At 47.8% G+C, this 16,323-nt stretch overlaps 1 protein-coding gene across 2 annotated transcripts in view; it reads right to left on the minus strand.

Annotated features, from left to right (window-relative positions):
- Positions 1–3,982: 3,982 nt before the first annotated feature.
- LOC132884836 (protein CutA homolog) overlaps positions 3,983–16,323 on the minus strand; it is a 29,873-nt gene continuing 17,532 nt past the window's right edge. For both annotated transcript variants that reach the window (XM_060918821.1, XM_060918820.1), the window contains 4 exons: positions 6,897–6,956; positions 6,669–6,714; positions 6,527–6,576; positions 3,983–4,304 (listed from right to left, as the gene is read on the minus strand). In XM_060918821.1, coding sequence (XP_060774804.1) covers positions 4,205–4,304; positions 6,527–6,576; positions 6,669–6,714; positions 6,897–6,956 — 256 coding nt within the window. In that variant the 3' untranslated portion in view covers positions 3,983–4,204. The remainder of the gene's footprint in view (positions 4,305–6,526; positions 6,577–6,668; positions 6,715–6,896; positions 6,957–16,323) is intronic.

Genomic DNA, 16,323 nt, shown 5'->3' on the forward strand with positions numbered 1-16,323 from the left:
CAATAAAATAAACATTAACTGGCGCGAATGTTCTTTGTCTAGCAGCTAGCAGCAGTAATGCCGCAGCAATTATGCCGAAAAGAAAATGTACCTTTTCCAAAGATTTACAGGGCACCTACCCCTTCCTCCGAGAGGTGCAGAACAATGCGCACGAAGCCTACTGCACACACTGTAAGTGTTTTGTTCTTGTACTGAGTTGGGTAGCCTATGCTGCAAATGCTGTGCGCTCCTGTGGGGGCTTTCCTCAGGCTGTCGCCCCTCTCCTCCTTTACTGCTGTTTTGTTTGAGTGTATATTCTCAAATCACTTGTCTCTTTTTTGTTTCTGTTTAACATACCATTCTGACAGTTTGGCCATATTGCTGTGTTGAACAGCTTGTTGCACCTTCCATTAAAGTGTTCACTTTTGTACACATCTTCTTGCTTTATTCATTCAGTTGTGGGGAATGGTTAGTAAGGTTGATTCTGACCTAGGCTATGTTGAGGTCACATATCTACTTTTTAAGTTCATGCTATAGTGCATACAATTTTAGAGATATAGCCTACATGTGCATATGCATTCTTCTTGGTGTTCTCACAAACAGGTGAAATAAATCAGTTTAAATTTGGCCTATGGACATAGCCTGGCCTATTCTCAGCCATTACAAAATCTGTTGTCTGACCATAATTTAACTGATCTGTATACCACTATGCTACTAGATAACGAAACGCCTGTTTGTTTTATTTCATGTGAGATGTTGATAAATGTGAGCTTCAACAAAATGATAAGAGCACCTCTCTGAGTGTCATGTTTACGTAAAAAAAAAAAAAAGGCGTGCGTGCACAAGCATGGTCGCACGCAAAAGTGTCCCAGTTTCAGACTAGGGAAATCTGGTCACCCTAGTATGGGTCATTCTAGAATTCGGGGTACATTTCGCATGTCCAACATAAACCTTTTGTTATTTTCCACAAAAGAAATCTTTATTGAACCAGTTTTGAACAATCATGCAAATTATGACAAACTTTCACCAATAGTGATGCTTGATGTACATTTTAGACCCAATTTATCCATAAACATTAAATGACTCCCACCCCTCCCCCCACATTATTGGCTGTCTTCGACTCCGGATTCATCCATTCAACTTCAATAAACATGAAGTGATTCAGTCTAACAATCTGTTTTTTGGGGGGTTATTTTATTAACTGTTATAAAATCAATTGCATTGGAAGTTTATTTTCTATATTATGTGAAATTTCAGTGGTAAATATATATATATATATATATATATATATATATATATATATATAAATTATCCATTCCAATGTTCTTTTACAATACACATGACACGTGCACCGAAAGATGTCACTTCCTCTGCCAGGAAACTTCAGAAAGGAAGTGAGGTATGTTATGTTTCTTTTCTCATTAATTTGAACAAAATGCTGTGGATACACCAACAGTCGATTAATTATTCATCAAATCTGTTATTGTCATATTGGAGTGAATCTCTCACTCATTTAAAAAAAAAAACAATAATACAGTTAAAATCCATAAAATTATGTTTTTATACACGCCGTGTGGCAGCTAATTTGAAGTTAGCATGTGGAGCTACAACACAAAATGGTGGAAAATATCAACTCTGTTATCAGATCCGTTAAAGCTAGACGGCCTTTCGATTTCATAAAATCGGTGAAATTAAGTTCCCTCTGAAATTTGGTCACTGTGATATATGCTTATTTCTGCAATGTCTAAAAAAATATATATCAGGCCATTCTGTGGCTGGGAAGTTATTTAATTTGAGGGGATTCCCAAGCAAATAATGTGCATGAAATCGCTCGTTTCGCACAATCAAGCAGACAGAGGAAGTCCGTGTGTGTGCGCATGCGCAGATTTACCTTTGAGCGTGCACTGACAGTTCCATCATTCTGTCGCTAAACGAATAGCTGATCACACCGAGGTGCTCGCTGACCGCCGATATTTATTAGTTTGGTCCTGCGTTTCCTTTCCTTCGCAACATACCGTCTTTTCTTCTCGTTACAGTAGTCGGTCTTTCACGTTTCATTCGCGTCCTCCATTTTCCTCTCCTGTTTTAAATTTGTATCCCACAATGCCTTGCGCGAACGGGGAAAGCCTACCACGTGATGCATGATGTAGTATCTTGAATTGCGTCAGGGTGAAACAGGAAAAAATAGTGGAGAATTTAAGGCCACATGGCTCTAAATTCATTAATTGTTCTTTTTTTTTTTAAACTAATAAAATTGGAAGTTTATGATTCGAATTCAGTAGCTTTCAGTCCACTAAACAAAAATAATTGGGTGTCGGGGAAAATTATTTTTATGACCTACGCTTGAAAAATCTGAAAAGCAGTCTACCTTTAATGGATTGCCCAGTTTAAGGATAACAGAGTTGACGATGAACAGAGTCAACACTTGAAATGTACCCGCAATTATAGAACGGACCATTATATTATACTCGCAGGTTACCTGGCGTTGCCAGGGTTTTGTAAAATTTGACTCCCATGTCAAATTTGGCAAGGATCCTTCGAGAAATGATGTTAACCCAAGACAAACAAAAAAACAAACATCCACCACCCAAGGGCCCAAATATGTAATTTTTAAATTCTGCCAAATTGTGGTGATCTCCTGCACCTTCATGCCAAGTTTTGTAAAGATCCGTTGAGAGTTTGTGTTGATAAATGTAACACAAAGGGCATTGAGGGAGCGGTGGGTGGATGTTGTGCCTCCCAGGGACCTCCCTAGGGCCCATACATGAATTTTGCTTATATCTCCAAAATTACAGTTCATCCCCAGACCTACTTGCCAAATTTGGTGAAAATCTGCCAAGAAATGGTGACATTAGCAAACAAACAAACTTTGCTGCTTATTATATAGGTAAGTTGGCAAATTCAATGATAAGATGAATAAAACACTTCCGGACATACGGTTCAAGGAAAATAATCAACTTTGGGGTGGCAACAGTAACAGCTTCACGTTGGGCTGCATCATTAAGCCAGTCACTGATTATTTTCCTGTCATTTCCTTTATACAGACAATATTTGACGTCACTATACCAGACACAAAATCTCATCTCATTATCTCTAGCCGCTTTATCCTGTTCTACAGGGTCGCAGGCAAGCTGGAGCCTATCCCTACGGGCGAAAGGCGGGGTACACCCTGGACAAGTCGCCAGGTCATCACAGGGCTGACACAGACAACCATTCACACTCACATTCACACCTACGGTCAATTTAGAGTCACCAGTTAACCTAACCTGCATGTCTTTGGACTGTGGGGGAAACCGGAGCACCCGGAGGAAACCCATGCGGACACGGGGAGAACATGCAAACTCCACACAGAAGGGCCCTCGCCGGCCACGGGGCTCGAACCCGGACCTTCTTGCTGTGAGGCGACAGCGGTAACCACTACACCACCGTGCCGCCGACACAAAATGCATTATTTTCAAAAAATTAGCATTACCTATTATAGTAACAGTTGCTTCGGGTATAGGCTGAATGCTTGCATCACTCTTTAGCACATCCAAATATTTTATTTCAAAACAAAACCTTTTCCACTCTAGTTTTTAATTTGCCAGTCCTGTCCTAAAATACATTTTACTTTTAAAAAATTGTTAATTTTACGTTTCCTGGTTAAGCGGGTGAATGTTGCTCATGCACTCTCAATATCTGGAACTTTAATTCATCGCTTGCAACATAGTTCATGTGTTTTTTCACTTGCAAGGCTTTCAATACAAATTCTTTGAAAATTATTACATCGACTGGATTGAATAATTTGTTTTTATCAACATTCGAGATGCACGATCGCTTCCTGTGTATCAAATTAGACTCATCAGCACTCAAGATTGTGCGGGAGCAGATTTGTGTTCTAACTTGCGAAAACCTTTTGGACATATCATAAATATGAGAGTTCATCTTTTGTATGTAAATTAAGTTGTTACAGAATATTGTATATATTATTCAACAGTAGTTGAGAAAAGCAATAACAGCAAGCGGCATCTTCGTCTTTTTTATTAAAGTGAAACTCAAGTTATTTCAAGTCAAAGCTGCACATTATTGGTGCTGCTGGTTGTTCTGCTCACATTTTTATATCAAAAAATAATAATAATAAAAATATGGAGATTGATTCTTCCTTCATGAACACACAGAAATAAGAAGCATTTTTTTCCAGGATCTTGTGGAGAATTTCTTTCATCCTGTCTGTGATTTTGCTCGTTTATTCAGGCACAATGTCTCCAATCCACTTCAGGTAGGGAGGGTTCCCCTGATCGATGGGCAAACTAATGACCTCGGCCACTTCGTACGGATGATTGGACCTGCAGCAGAAAATCATATGGGTGATCATCCGAGTCATTCATCGCATGTGATGCCTTACCTGTCCCTGAAGAAAACAATCCCATACGAACACTCAAGCATCGTTTCAGACTGTTTTCAGATGTTATTTCTGTTTACGTATTAAAACAAATAAATTGCTAATATAACTTTGTATCTGCATGTTTTTCTCTCTCCCATGACAATATATTTAAAAAGAAAATCAGCACTTTAGCCTGATCTAATTAAGACCTCTAACAGATTCAAAATATTCTGAATTTTTACTTTTTTTTTTTTTATTTTCATAACATACATTTTAATAGTTTTGATGATCAAATGTCCTCAGTGTCTGTTGATATCAGTAAAAAAAAAAAGGCGTGGCCTCTATAGACCCCTTTCACTGGCGTCACCCGAAACCGGAAGCAAACAGACCCTGCGCCATTTTGGAAGACCAACAAACTCGTGATTAGGGGAAAATAACAGCAGCGGTATGTGAACTCACGAGAATAAAGTGGAGTGGCAAACGACTTAAACAAACAAATCTGAGCTGTTTTATTTATGATTTATTGGCCCAACAGTAGACTTGAAAGAAACCTGTGTGAGACTTGGCAAAAAACTGTGGATATAATGGATAAGTCCGTGCATGATCTGTGAACACTTTGAGGTAAGCAAACGCAAGAAATTCAGATTTAAAACATGCTAAAGTGGCCCCAAGTTGATAACTGTATGAGGAGCAAGCCTCCCAGACTTCTCATCTCATCTCATTATCTCTAGCCGCTTTATCCTTCTACAGGGTCGCAGGCAAGCTGGAGCCTATCCCAGCTGACTACGGGCGAAAGGCGGGGTACACCCTGGACAAGTCGCCAGGTCATCACAGGGCTGACACATAGACACAGACAACCATTCACACTCACATTCACACCTACGCTCAATTTAGAGTCACCAGTTAACCTAACCTGCATGTCTTTGGACTGTGGGGGAAACCGGAGCACCCGGAGGAAACCCACGCGGACACGGGGAGAACATGCAAACTCCACACAGAAACCCAGACTTCTACAATTTAATAATAATAATATAGGATGGTTTGGGGCTTGCTCGCTGCTGCCAGGTTGGTTGTTGAGTAGCCTGACTTTTTTTTTTTTCTTGCGTGTGGTATCATTGTTGACGTGAGGTTGTTTTTTGAACATGCCAATGCGGACACGATTTCCCCTGATGAGTTATGACTTCAGACGCGATGCGTGTGTGGAGGTGTGGAGTCCGCGTGATATGTGCGCAAGATAGGCTTCTCATGTGTTTGGAGATCCGCGCTCCGAGACAAGCGCAAGCACCCCCCAAGGGAAAAAAAAGGGACCCCCCGAAAATATCAGCATAGTTCGAACACTGAGTGTAGGCACTGGGTGTAAACAACAAATAGTTTACAATGTCTGGGTAGCAAACAGATGGCAGAATTGGTGTCCGGTCCTCCTTATGTTTCCATTCTGCCTTGCTGCGAGTCTTATCATATGGGTCAAACCCATCAATCACAGCCAGTTTCTCCACATACCGTGCCCTTTCTGCAGCTGGTAATGTACTCACATAACCAGAATTATCATCCATCGTGTCACTTTACTCTCGCTCGTACTTTGTTTTATATTGTGAGTGCATGTACTTGGTCTTCCAATATGGCGCCTAACAAAATCTCGCGGCGCGGTGATGTCATGTGAAAGGGGCCTATACCTTTCAGTCCTGGTAAAAGAGGCGTGGCCTCTGCGTGTCAGTCAGTGTCCGTGAAGGAGGCGTGGCCTCTGTGTGTCAGAGAAGGAGTGGTCTCTGTGTGCCAGTCAAGGAGGTGTGGTCTCTGTGTGTCAGTAGACATCGAATTGGTCCTCGGTGCCCCCCAGAAAAAAATAAAATAAAATAAATAAATAAAAACCCACCCCAGACTGGGCCCCCTCCCCTTTTTTTTGCCCAGGAGTGAACAATGCCTCCTTCACTGACGCTGACTGACACACAGAGACCACGCCTCCTTCACTGACTGTGAAGGAAAAAAAGTTTAATTAATAATAATAATAATAATAATAATAACTGAATAATTTATGTGACATTATATTCAGAAAGTCTGAAATTTTTCTTACAATTGAAGACGCTCCTGGATGCAAAAACTGAAAACCACTGCACTGACTGTAATATCAAAACAGTAATATTTATCTTATTAAATCTACGTATGTGTTTGATGATTTTGGCTTACCGAACATATTCAGCGAGGGCAGAGATCTTTGTCGTCCTCGTCTTAATCATCTACCAAAGACATTTTGAAAAGTATACATCTATCAGACGACGGTGTGGCTTTCTTTTACCTGAAAATGGATTCGAGATTGAATTGAACTCACCAGCAGCACTTCACTGTCCTCTTCGATCTTTCCTTGCCATTCATATCTGTAGAGACAGAACACACGAGTCCATGAAACTCAGACGCAACCCAAAGCCCAGTGGGCAGAAGTGAGAAGTGTGTAGCGGTAGAAGTCTCTGTTCATTACACTCGATACAGAAGAGACACAGGAGGGTGGAGAAGCACTGATGTGTAAAAGTGGACTGTAATTTCGGGGACGGTTACTCACACTGATGTGATTTTGGGCACGATGTTCACGCAGGCTGCCAGTTTCTTCTCCACTATCCCTCTGCAACACGAATAAACAAGTATATATTTCACTGAAATTCGAGTTAAAGGACATGGGACATGAAACAAATGTACGCTATATCAGTTTCTTTCCATTAAAAATATGAAATAATTGCATCAACAAATACAAAATTATCTATTAAATTCAGCAAAATCGTTATATTCGTGATGATTATATGGCATTTCTGCTCGAGCTCCGATATGCATATTTTACAACCGGAAGAGCCGCTGTCACGTGATCATACGCCACAAAAACTTTCGGGTACAGCACAAGCGGGTAGATGAATATGGAGAAGTGTGAATCGTGATGATGACGAATGTGACAAAATAGTTTTTGTGTCTTGGATGACAAGAAAATTGTTTCGTTTTTAGAGTGTTTAACGTACATTGAACATCATGGTGTATTGCGACCTCCCAGTCAGTCAGACGCGCTGTCACTCCTGTTAGCAATGTAGCTAGGCTCAGCATGGCCAATGGTATTTTTTGGGGCTGTAGTTAGATGCGACCAAACTCTTCCACGTTTTTCCTGTTTACATAGGTTTATATGACCAGTGACTAGTGCTGTCAAAAATGTCGCGTTATTAACGCGTTAACTTGACTCAATTTTAACGGCGATAATTTTTTTTTATCGCGAGATTAACGCTCTGTGACATGATGCCACGCCCCGCACAGCCAGAGTCCTCTGCCCTCCCCCGAAGAGCCACGGTGCTCGGCTTAAGTTTCGTTTTCCCCATCGGCGGCTCCAGCCCCACTTTGCAGTGGCTGTGACAAGACGTGTTATGCTCTGTTATGTTATGTTATCATTTTGCCAATAGAGTGCTTCGAGATCAGTGCGAACCCGGCGGCGGCCATATTGGAAGTCAAACGTCGCTGTGTCAGTGCATTGTTGTTGCTCAGCGAAGCAAAATGCCGAATACGTGCGTCATTGTTGGCTGTAGTAGCCGGGGGGAAAAGGGTGGCAAAAGCTTCCACAGACTCCCTAAAGTCGTGACAAACCCGGGAATTGCAGCACAGGAGAAAAGCGAGCGGAGGAGACGACAGTGGCTGGCTGCCATTAACCGATCAAATTTAGGACTAGACTGTATCCGGATTTGTTCTGATCACTTTGTGACAGGTAGGTTAAATTGTCTTGAATTTCATAGTTACTAAAATAAATGTGATACAAACTATTATATTTTCTATGTACTTTCAGCAATGATTAATGGATATATTTGTCACATTAGGTAGCTTATGTCTACTGCAGTGCATTGTTGCATCAAATGGCATTTAAGATCTAGGCCTAGTAATGTTTATGTACACATGCTGTCAGTACAAGTTACATACTAGGCCTACATTTTATTCACTGACTAAAATAATTGATAATTATGCGGCAACAAGCTGGGGTCAGCTTTCCATTCCTTCTCACTAATGCCGCTTTTCCACTACAAACGCGGCTGAGTTGGGCTGAGCCGTGCCGTGCTGAGTCGAGCTGAGCGGGGCTGTTGGAGTTGCATTTCGACTACAACCGCGCTGAACCGTGCTGGCTGGAAGTGGGTGGACACATTGGGTGGAGTTAGCGAAAGTGGGTGGACGTCACGTGATGTCGTTAAGCAGCGCAAACAGTGACATCAGTGAGCTTTTAAGCGGTAGTCTCACGACCCGAATAGTAAACAATAAACATGGAGGACATGGAGTCGTTAGTGTTGCTGGTCTTGGTGCTGTGGCTTGTTGTCACCGACAACGCCAACAGATACTGGCAAGAGCGTATAGATGAGGCGAGGCGCATAAGGCTTCATAATTCTCGTAATTATTCTTCTTCCGGGTTTACGGTGTTTACAGATCCCAGCGTGCTCACGGGGCGTGTGGGCACGTGAGGACACTCCTCCTCACCAATCAGTGCACAGGGGAGTGTCTGCTCACGCCCCCAGCCTCACTCGGCTCGGTTTGGCTCGCTTCAGCCCCACTCCAAAACCGTGCGAGTTCTATTTCGTTTCTACTGACCGCCAGAGGCGGTGCTTTCAGCACATGGATATCCATCACACGAACGTGCAGGTCGAGTAATAGTAACAACAAAGTCACGTGTGACCTGGGTGACGTCACCCCGTGACCCCGGCATAAAAGACCGGTAAACCCAGGAAGTGACCTCTTACATCTTCTCGCGTTTGCAGGTTGCGAGTTGGGTTGAAATTTGGACAAAGCGCTGTGGTAGTTTCGTTACCCGTAGGGTTGGGGCTGTGCTTATGCACCCTCCAAGAAACTGCGCTAAGTCCACCAACTCTTGTCGTTATATTCGTATTGATTTATTACTCCGTAAGCTGAGCGCTCTCGCTCGGTGGAGTTAGCTGATTAGCCCCCCGGGGCGGTGTCCTCACCGCTGGAGGCCGGCTTGTTTTCGCTTCAGGTAAGCGGGTTTCATTTATTTAAATTAAAGCGGCGTTCCTCTCGCCGCTGTTTATCAGTTCTGCGGCGCTCGGCGCCTATCCTTGTTAATATTATTAACCACCTTGTTTCGTGTAGCCTCGCCACCGGCCTGTTCACAGGCCGGCTGTCTTGTGTGTTGTATTCGTATTGATTTATTACTCCGTTAAGCTGAGCGCTCTCGCTCGGTGGAGTTAGCTGATTAGTCCTCCGGGGCGGTGTCCTCACCGCTGGAGGCCGGCTTGTCTTCATTCAGGTAAGCGGTTTTCATTCATTTAATTTAAAGCGGTGTTTCTCGCCGCTGTTTATCAGTTCTGTGGCGCACTGCGCCTATCTTTGTTAATATTATTAACCGCCTTATTTTGTGTAGCCTTGTCTCCGGCCTGCTCACAGGCCGGCGGTCTTGTGTTGTATTGTTTGTTACTCCGTTAAGCTGAGCGCTCTCGCTCGGTGGAGTTAGCTGATTAGTCCTCCGGGGCGGTGTCCTCACCGCTGGAGGCCGGCTTGTCCTCATTCAGGTAAGCGGTTTTCATTTATTTAATTTAAAGCGGTGTTCCTCGCTGCTGTTTATCAGTTCTGTGGCGCACTGCGCCTATCTTTGTTAATATTATTAACCGCCTTATTTTGTGTAGCCTTGTCTCCGGCCTGCTCACAGGCCGGCGGTCTTGTGTGTTGTATTCGTATTGTTACTCCGTTAAGCTGAGCGCTCTCGCTCGGTGGAGTTAGCTGACTAGCCCTCCAGGGCGGTGTCCTCGCCGCTGGAGGCTGGCTTGTTGTCGCCCAGGTAAGCGGGTTTCATTCATCTAAATTAAAACGGTGTTTCTCGCCGCTGCTTATCAGTGCTGTGGCGCACGGCGCCTATCCTTGTTAATATTTCCGACCACGGGTGTGTTCGCCCGGTCGTTTTTCATTACCGCCTGATTGTTTATTTTGGGCTGCTTACTTGGGGTGTTCTCGCCCTATTTTTTAAGTTCCCTTCTGCCAGCCAGGCGTCATGGACCTCTTCTCTCGCTGCGCTGCATGTGCCTGAGCGTGGCTGCGCGGACCGCCAGGCTGGCTCGGCTGGATTCTCCGTCTGACATCCCCCGGGCCTCGGGGGGACAGGACACGGTGTCGGCTGCAGCAGCGGGGCCCAGCAAGCGCCGTGGGTTCCCCCACACGTCTTCGCTTTTAGGCGAAAAAGAAGCGCTCGGGCGATTTGGCTCAGAAGGTGGAGGCGATGTCCACCGAGCTGGAGGAGATGAAGGCCCTGCTGGCGAATCTTCAGCCTCCGCCACAGGGGGCAGTGTTCCCGCTGCAGGGCCCTGGCGGCAATGCAGGACACCCCTACCTATGGCCTCCTGCAGATGCCCAACATTGAGAAGCGGCTTTCATTCATTTAAATTAAAGCGGTGTTTCTCGCCGCTGTTTATCAGTTCTGTGGCGCACAGTGCCTATCCTTGTTAATATTATCAACCGCTTGTTTTGTGTAGCCTTGTCTCCGGCCTGCTCACGGGCCGGCTGTCTTGTGTGTTATATTCGTATTGTTTGTTACTCCGTTAAGCTGAGTGCTCTCGCTCGGTGGAGTTAACTGACTAGCCCTCCGAGGCGTGTCCTCGCTGCTGGAGGCCGGTTTGTTGTCGCTCAGGTAAGCGGTCTTCATTCATTTAAATTAAAGCGGTGTTTCTCGCCGCTGTTTATCAGTTCTGTAGCGCACGGCGCCATCCTTGTTAATATTCCCGACCACGGGTGTGTTCGCCCGGTCGTTTATTTTTTATTTCCGCCTGATAGTTTATTTTGGGCTACTTACTTGGAGCGTTCTCGCCCTATTTAAGTTCCCTTCTGCCAGCCAGGTGTCATGGACCCCCAGACGCTGGAGGGGACGAGCGCGGCATCACGGGAGCTGTGTGACGCGGCTCCAGGCCTTTGCCTACTCGTCGCGGGAACTGGGCCGGCTGATGTCGTATCTCACCCTCGGCCGCCAGCAGATATGGCGGGCACAGTCCCCTCTGGCCGAGCCTGACCGGCGTGTGCTGCACTCTCTCCCTGTTGTCCCCGGGGAGCTGTTTGGCGAAGCCACTCAGCAAGCCCTGGATCGGAGTGCCCAGGTCATCTAGGCGTAACAGCAGTTCGCTGGCCCCCGCCAGGCCCACCACCATGGCAATGCTGCCCAGTCCTTCAGGGGGCCCACACCGACTCTGTCTCGGCCACGCACCCGCCAGGAGACCAGACGGGTTGATGACTTTCGCCACCCCACCACCTCCCGGACCCGCGGTGCTGCCCCCTACACCCAGTCCACTCCTCGTCGCCCCCATGGTGACCGACGGGGGCGCTCTGGACGGCGCTGACATCAGCGCGCCGGCGGTCGGCCGCTTTTCCAGCGAACAGCTCCAAAGCTGGAGAGCGTTGACCCCTGGGTGCTGGTGACCCTCACCGAGGGTTACCGCATCCAGTTCTGCCGCCGTCCACCACGTTTCATGGGGTCAAACACCACCGTGAGCCATCCGGGGAAGTCCCTCGTCCCCCGGCAGGAAATCGCCACCCTCCTGGAGAAAGGAGCAGTCTCTCCCGTCGACAGGCAGAGACAGCAAGGTGGGTTCTACTCCAGGTATTTTCTGGTTCCGAAGGACGGCGGTATCCGCCCAATCCTCGACCTGAGGTCCCTCAATTCCCACTTGAGGACCATGAGATTCCGCATGCTGCGTACAGTGGATGTCTTACACCACATTCAGGCGGGCGACTGGTTTGTCACCTTCGACCTGAAAGACGCCTACTTCCATGCTCCCATTGTGCCACACCACAGGCAGTTCCTGCGGTTTGCCTTCGAGGGCCAGGCTTCGAGTTCAATGTTCTGCCCTTTGGGATATCGCTGGCACCCCGTGTGTTCACCGGATGTGCGGCAGCGGCATCGGCACTACTTCAGGCAAGGGGTTTACGTGTCCTGCCCTACCTGGACGACTGGCTTGTCTGTTCACGGTCAGCAGCTCAGGCCCGCACCAACATCGCGACTGTGCTCTCGCATGTCGTAGAGCTGGGGCTCAGGGTGAATTACAAGAAGAGCTCGCTGGTGCCCAGCCGGGAGACGACTTTCTTGGGCATGCACCTGGATTCGAGGTCGTTGATGGTAACTCCCTCCCAGACCAGAATCCACAACATCCGCCTACTGCTTGGCCGCTTCGGACGGGGTAGGTCACTCGCCCTGAAGACCTTTCAGCGCCTGCTGGGCATGCTTACGGCAGCCTCCTCTCTGGTCCCGCTGGGACTTCTGGACTTATGCCGCTTCAGAGGTGGTTCAACGGTCTCCACCTCCACCCGGTGCTGCACGGGCGCAGCACATCAACGTGCTGGAGCTACGGGCTGTGTTCCTCGGCCTACAGCACTTCCTCCTAGGCCTGACCGGCAGACACGTTCTGGTGCGGACGGACAACGCTACGGTAGTGTACTACATCAACCACCAGGGAGGCACAAAGTCCCTCCAGTGCTTGGAAGTGGCTGGCCAACTTCTGCGGTGGGCCCATCGACATCTCTTGAGCCTGTGTGCCATGTACTTGCCAGGCACTGCCAACAGGGCAGCAGATCTGCTGTCCCGCCAGGACCCCGATCCCGGGGAATAGAGACTCAACCCAGCGGTGGTTCTCGCCATCTGGGAACGTTTTGGCAGGGCAGAGGTGGACCTCTTTGCCTGCCAGGAGTCGACACACTGCCCTCTGTGGTTCAGCCTCCACGGCCCCAGTCCCCTGGGCCAGGATGCGCTGGCGCATGCTTGGCCGAGGCAACTGCTGTATGCCTCCCCCCCTCTGCTGCTGATCGTGCCAACCCTACACAGGGTTGCGATGGACCACCACGGGCTGCTGCTTGTCGCCCCCCCCGGTGGCCGGGCAGAGTGTGGTTCCCAAGTTGCTGCAACTTCTGAACGGCGACCCCTGGTGCCTGCCAGTGAGGACTGACCTGCTATCACAGCTGGGAGGGCAGATCTGGCACCCGGATCCAGCCCGTCTGCAGCTCTGGGTATGGCCGCTGAAGGGCCGGACCCCCTGCGAGGTCCTTGTGAGCCGGCAGTGGTCAATACCATTGCAAGCTCTCGGGCACCCCCCACCAATGCCCTCTATGCCAACAGATGGAGGCTTTTCTCCAACTGGTGCTTAACTCGGGGGGAGGAGCCTACATGCTGCCCCCTGCCGACCATTTGACTGTTCCGCCAGTCTCTGCTTTGATAAGGGTCTTACCCCTGCCACCATCAAGGTCTATGCAGCTACCATCTCTGCTCAGCATGCCAGATTTGGGGGAAGGGCCGTGGGGTCCCACGCCTTGGTGGCACGTTTCTTGAAGGGTGCTCTCCGGTTGAGACCCCCCCGACGGAGCCGGGTACCCACATGGGACCCTCATTGGTGCTGCAGGCTCTCTGCGACGCACCGTTCTGAGCCCCTGCTCACGGCAGACATTTCATGGCTCTTCCTGAAGACTGCTTTTCTTCTGGCCATTACATCGACGAGGCGCGTCGGGGAACTACACGCGCTGTCAGTCAGTGGGGAGTGCCTGCAGTGGCACTCCGGCGACGGTGGGGTCACCCTGTGGCCTAAACCCCTCTTTCCTCCCGAAGACCCTCTCTGCTACCTTCGTCAACCAGCCCCTTAGCCTTGCGGCGTTCGAGGCGGGCCATGGTGAGAGGTCGGAACTTTTGTGCCCAGTTCGCGCCCTCAGGGTGTACGTGTCGCGTACAGAGGGCTCCCGTAGGAGTGACGCCCTGTTTCTGTGCCACACAGGACCGCCGAGGGGTCTGGCGCTCTCTAAGCAGAGGCTATCCAAGTGGATAGTCGAGGCCATATTACATGCCTACAGGCACAGTGGCTTCCCGATTCCTCCGGCTGCCAGGGCGCACTCTGCACGGGGCGTGGTAGCCTCATGGGCATCACTGAAGGGCGTGCCCCTTTCAGACATATGCAGCGCAGCCTCCTGGGCTTCCAGCTGCACCTTCACCAGGTTTTACCGTCTTAATGTCGTCCCACATAATCCTGTGGCGACGGCTGTCATTCCAGGCCCGTCGCAGCAGCACTGGGTACGGGTAGGCACTCCTCATGACCTGGTTGGTATTAGTCATCCATGTGCTGAAAGCACCGCCTCTGGCGGTCAGTAGAAACGAAATAGAACGAGGGTTATGTATATAACCGCGGTTCTATGAGTTTCGGATGACCGCCAGAGCTTGGCAGTCACTCGGAGTGTACACGAGAAGATTTGCCAAGAGGTCACTTCCTGGGTTTACCGGTCTTTTATGCCGGGGTCACGGGGTGACGTCACCCAGGTCACACGTGACTTTGTTGTTACTATTACTCGACCTGCACGTTCGTGTGATGGATATCCATGTGCTGAAAGCACCGCCTCTGGCGGTCATCCGAAACTCATAGAACCGCGGTTATATACATAACCCTCGTTTTAGGGGCTAAGCAGGGCTGAAGCGAGCTGAGTCGTGCTGTTTTTTGGTAGTCGAAACGCGAGCCGTGTCGGGCTGAAGTGAGCTGAAAAAGGGTAGTGGAAAAGGGCCATAACAGTGTATGGATCTACATTCCCAATGAAACGTACCTTCTCAGCATAACGCTCCCGTGCCTGCTTATCCAAACTTTCACAGTAGTGCTCCATCACTTCAGATGTCTAAATTCTTAAAAAAATCAAAGCTTCTAAGCCCTCTAACGCGGAAACGAATCGGTGAATGTTTACTCTAGGACGTGTACTCTATGCGCGCTCTGGAGCGAGTGACTTCCAAGATGGCCGCGCCGACCGCATGGTTACTATTTTTAGCATCATCTCGGAGCACTCTATATTTTAGAGACCCCCCAACATTTCCCAAATCATGTTTTCAAGGGATCTCATGTCTGTTTCAGGGGATCTCGGATCCCCCGAGTACCCCCGTAGTTCGAACGGTGAGCAAGCCCATTCACTTTTTATGCTAAGAGAATTACAATGGTTTTTCATGTGACAAAAATGTGCGATTAAATTGCGATTAATCGCGAGTTAACTATGACAGTCGCGACATTAATCGCGATTAAATATTTTAATCGCTTGACAGCACTACCAGTGACATGAAACAAAGTTCAGTTACACAAATTGAAACGTGGCGATTTTCTATGCTATGGAAAGTCCGCACTATAATGACAGGCGTACTAACACCTTCTGCGCGCTTCGACAGCGCATTGATACCTTCACTCGGAGTTGTACCATTATTTTTTAGACAGGGCGGACGGACCAGGGCATTCGCTCGCCTGGCCGTGCCCGACGAGGAGCGCTCTCGGCCGGCTTGGGAGGCAGACGGCAGCCCCTCCTGGAAGTGTGGTTTTACCATGGGCCTCATGCGGTAAGGATTAGTATTATAATTTTGGGTGTATCAATTATTGATTATCATAATTCTGACTCGTTACGCCATTTTGAATGTTTTCATCTCGGACTCTGGAAGCATTGTATCTCAATCAATCAATCTCGAAAAATATCAGAAAAAAAAAAAAAAAAAAACTAGCTTGCAACGGACTTTAGCTAGATCTATGATGAACTTTCAATGTATGATACAAAAATAATACTTCTTTCAACAGATCGTTAGCCTTTGAGCAGAATTGTTTTTAACTTACCAGGAAGTGTTATCGAGCTGACCGCTTTCAGTTTCATGGGGACTGAATGAACTCTCACTCTCAGAATCATCTGACCCGTCAGAGTAAAGACAAGATCCATGTTCATGTGAATTTCCAGCTATCGGTTCGAATTGATAGGGTCTAACTTCACATCTCTGTGAAACATCGGGAATGTCACTGTCGATGGTGTCCATTTCGGTAACCTGTTTACATTAGATACCCAAGCGCTGGCTCCTTGGAAAGTTTTTGTGACGTCACGGGTCACGTGACCGCTTAGCTAATTAACGAATCATTGTTTTACGCTGATGTATAAAAAAGTTGAATAATGTGATTTTCACATTTTTGACGCCCTGCAGTGATTTAGATGGCATTTCTTAT

The sequence above is a fragment of the Neoarius graeffei genome, chromosome 4 (assembly GCF_027579695.1).
Source record: "Neoarius graeffei isolate fNeoGra1 chromosome 4, fNeoGra1.pri, whole genome shotgun sequence".
Lineage (NCBI taxonomy): Eukaryota > Metazoa > Chordata > Actinopteri > Siluriformes > Ariidae > Neoarius > Neoarius graeffei.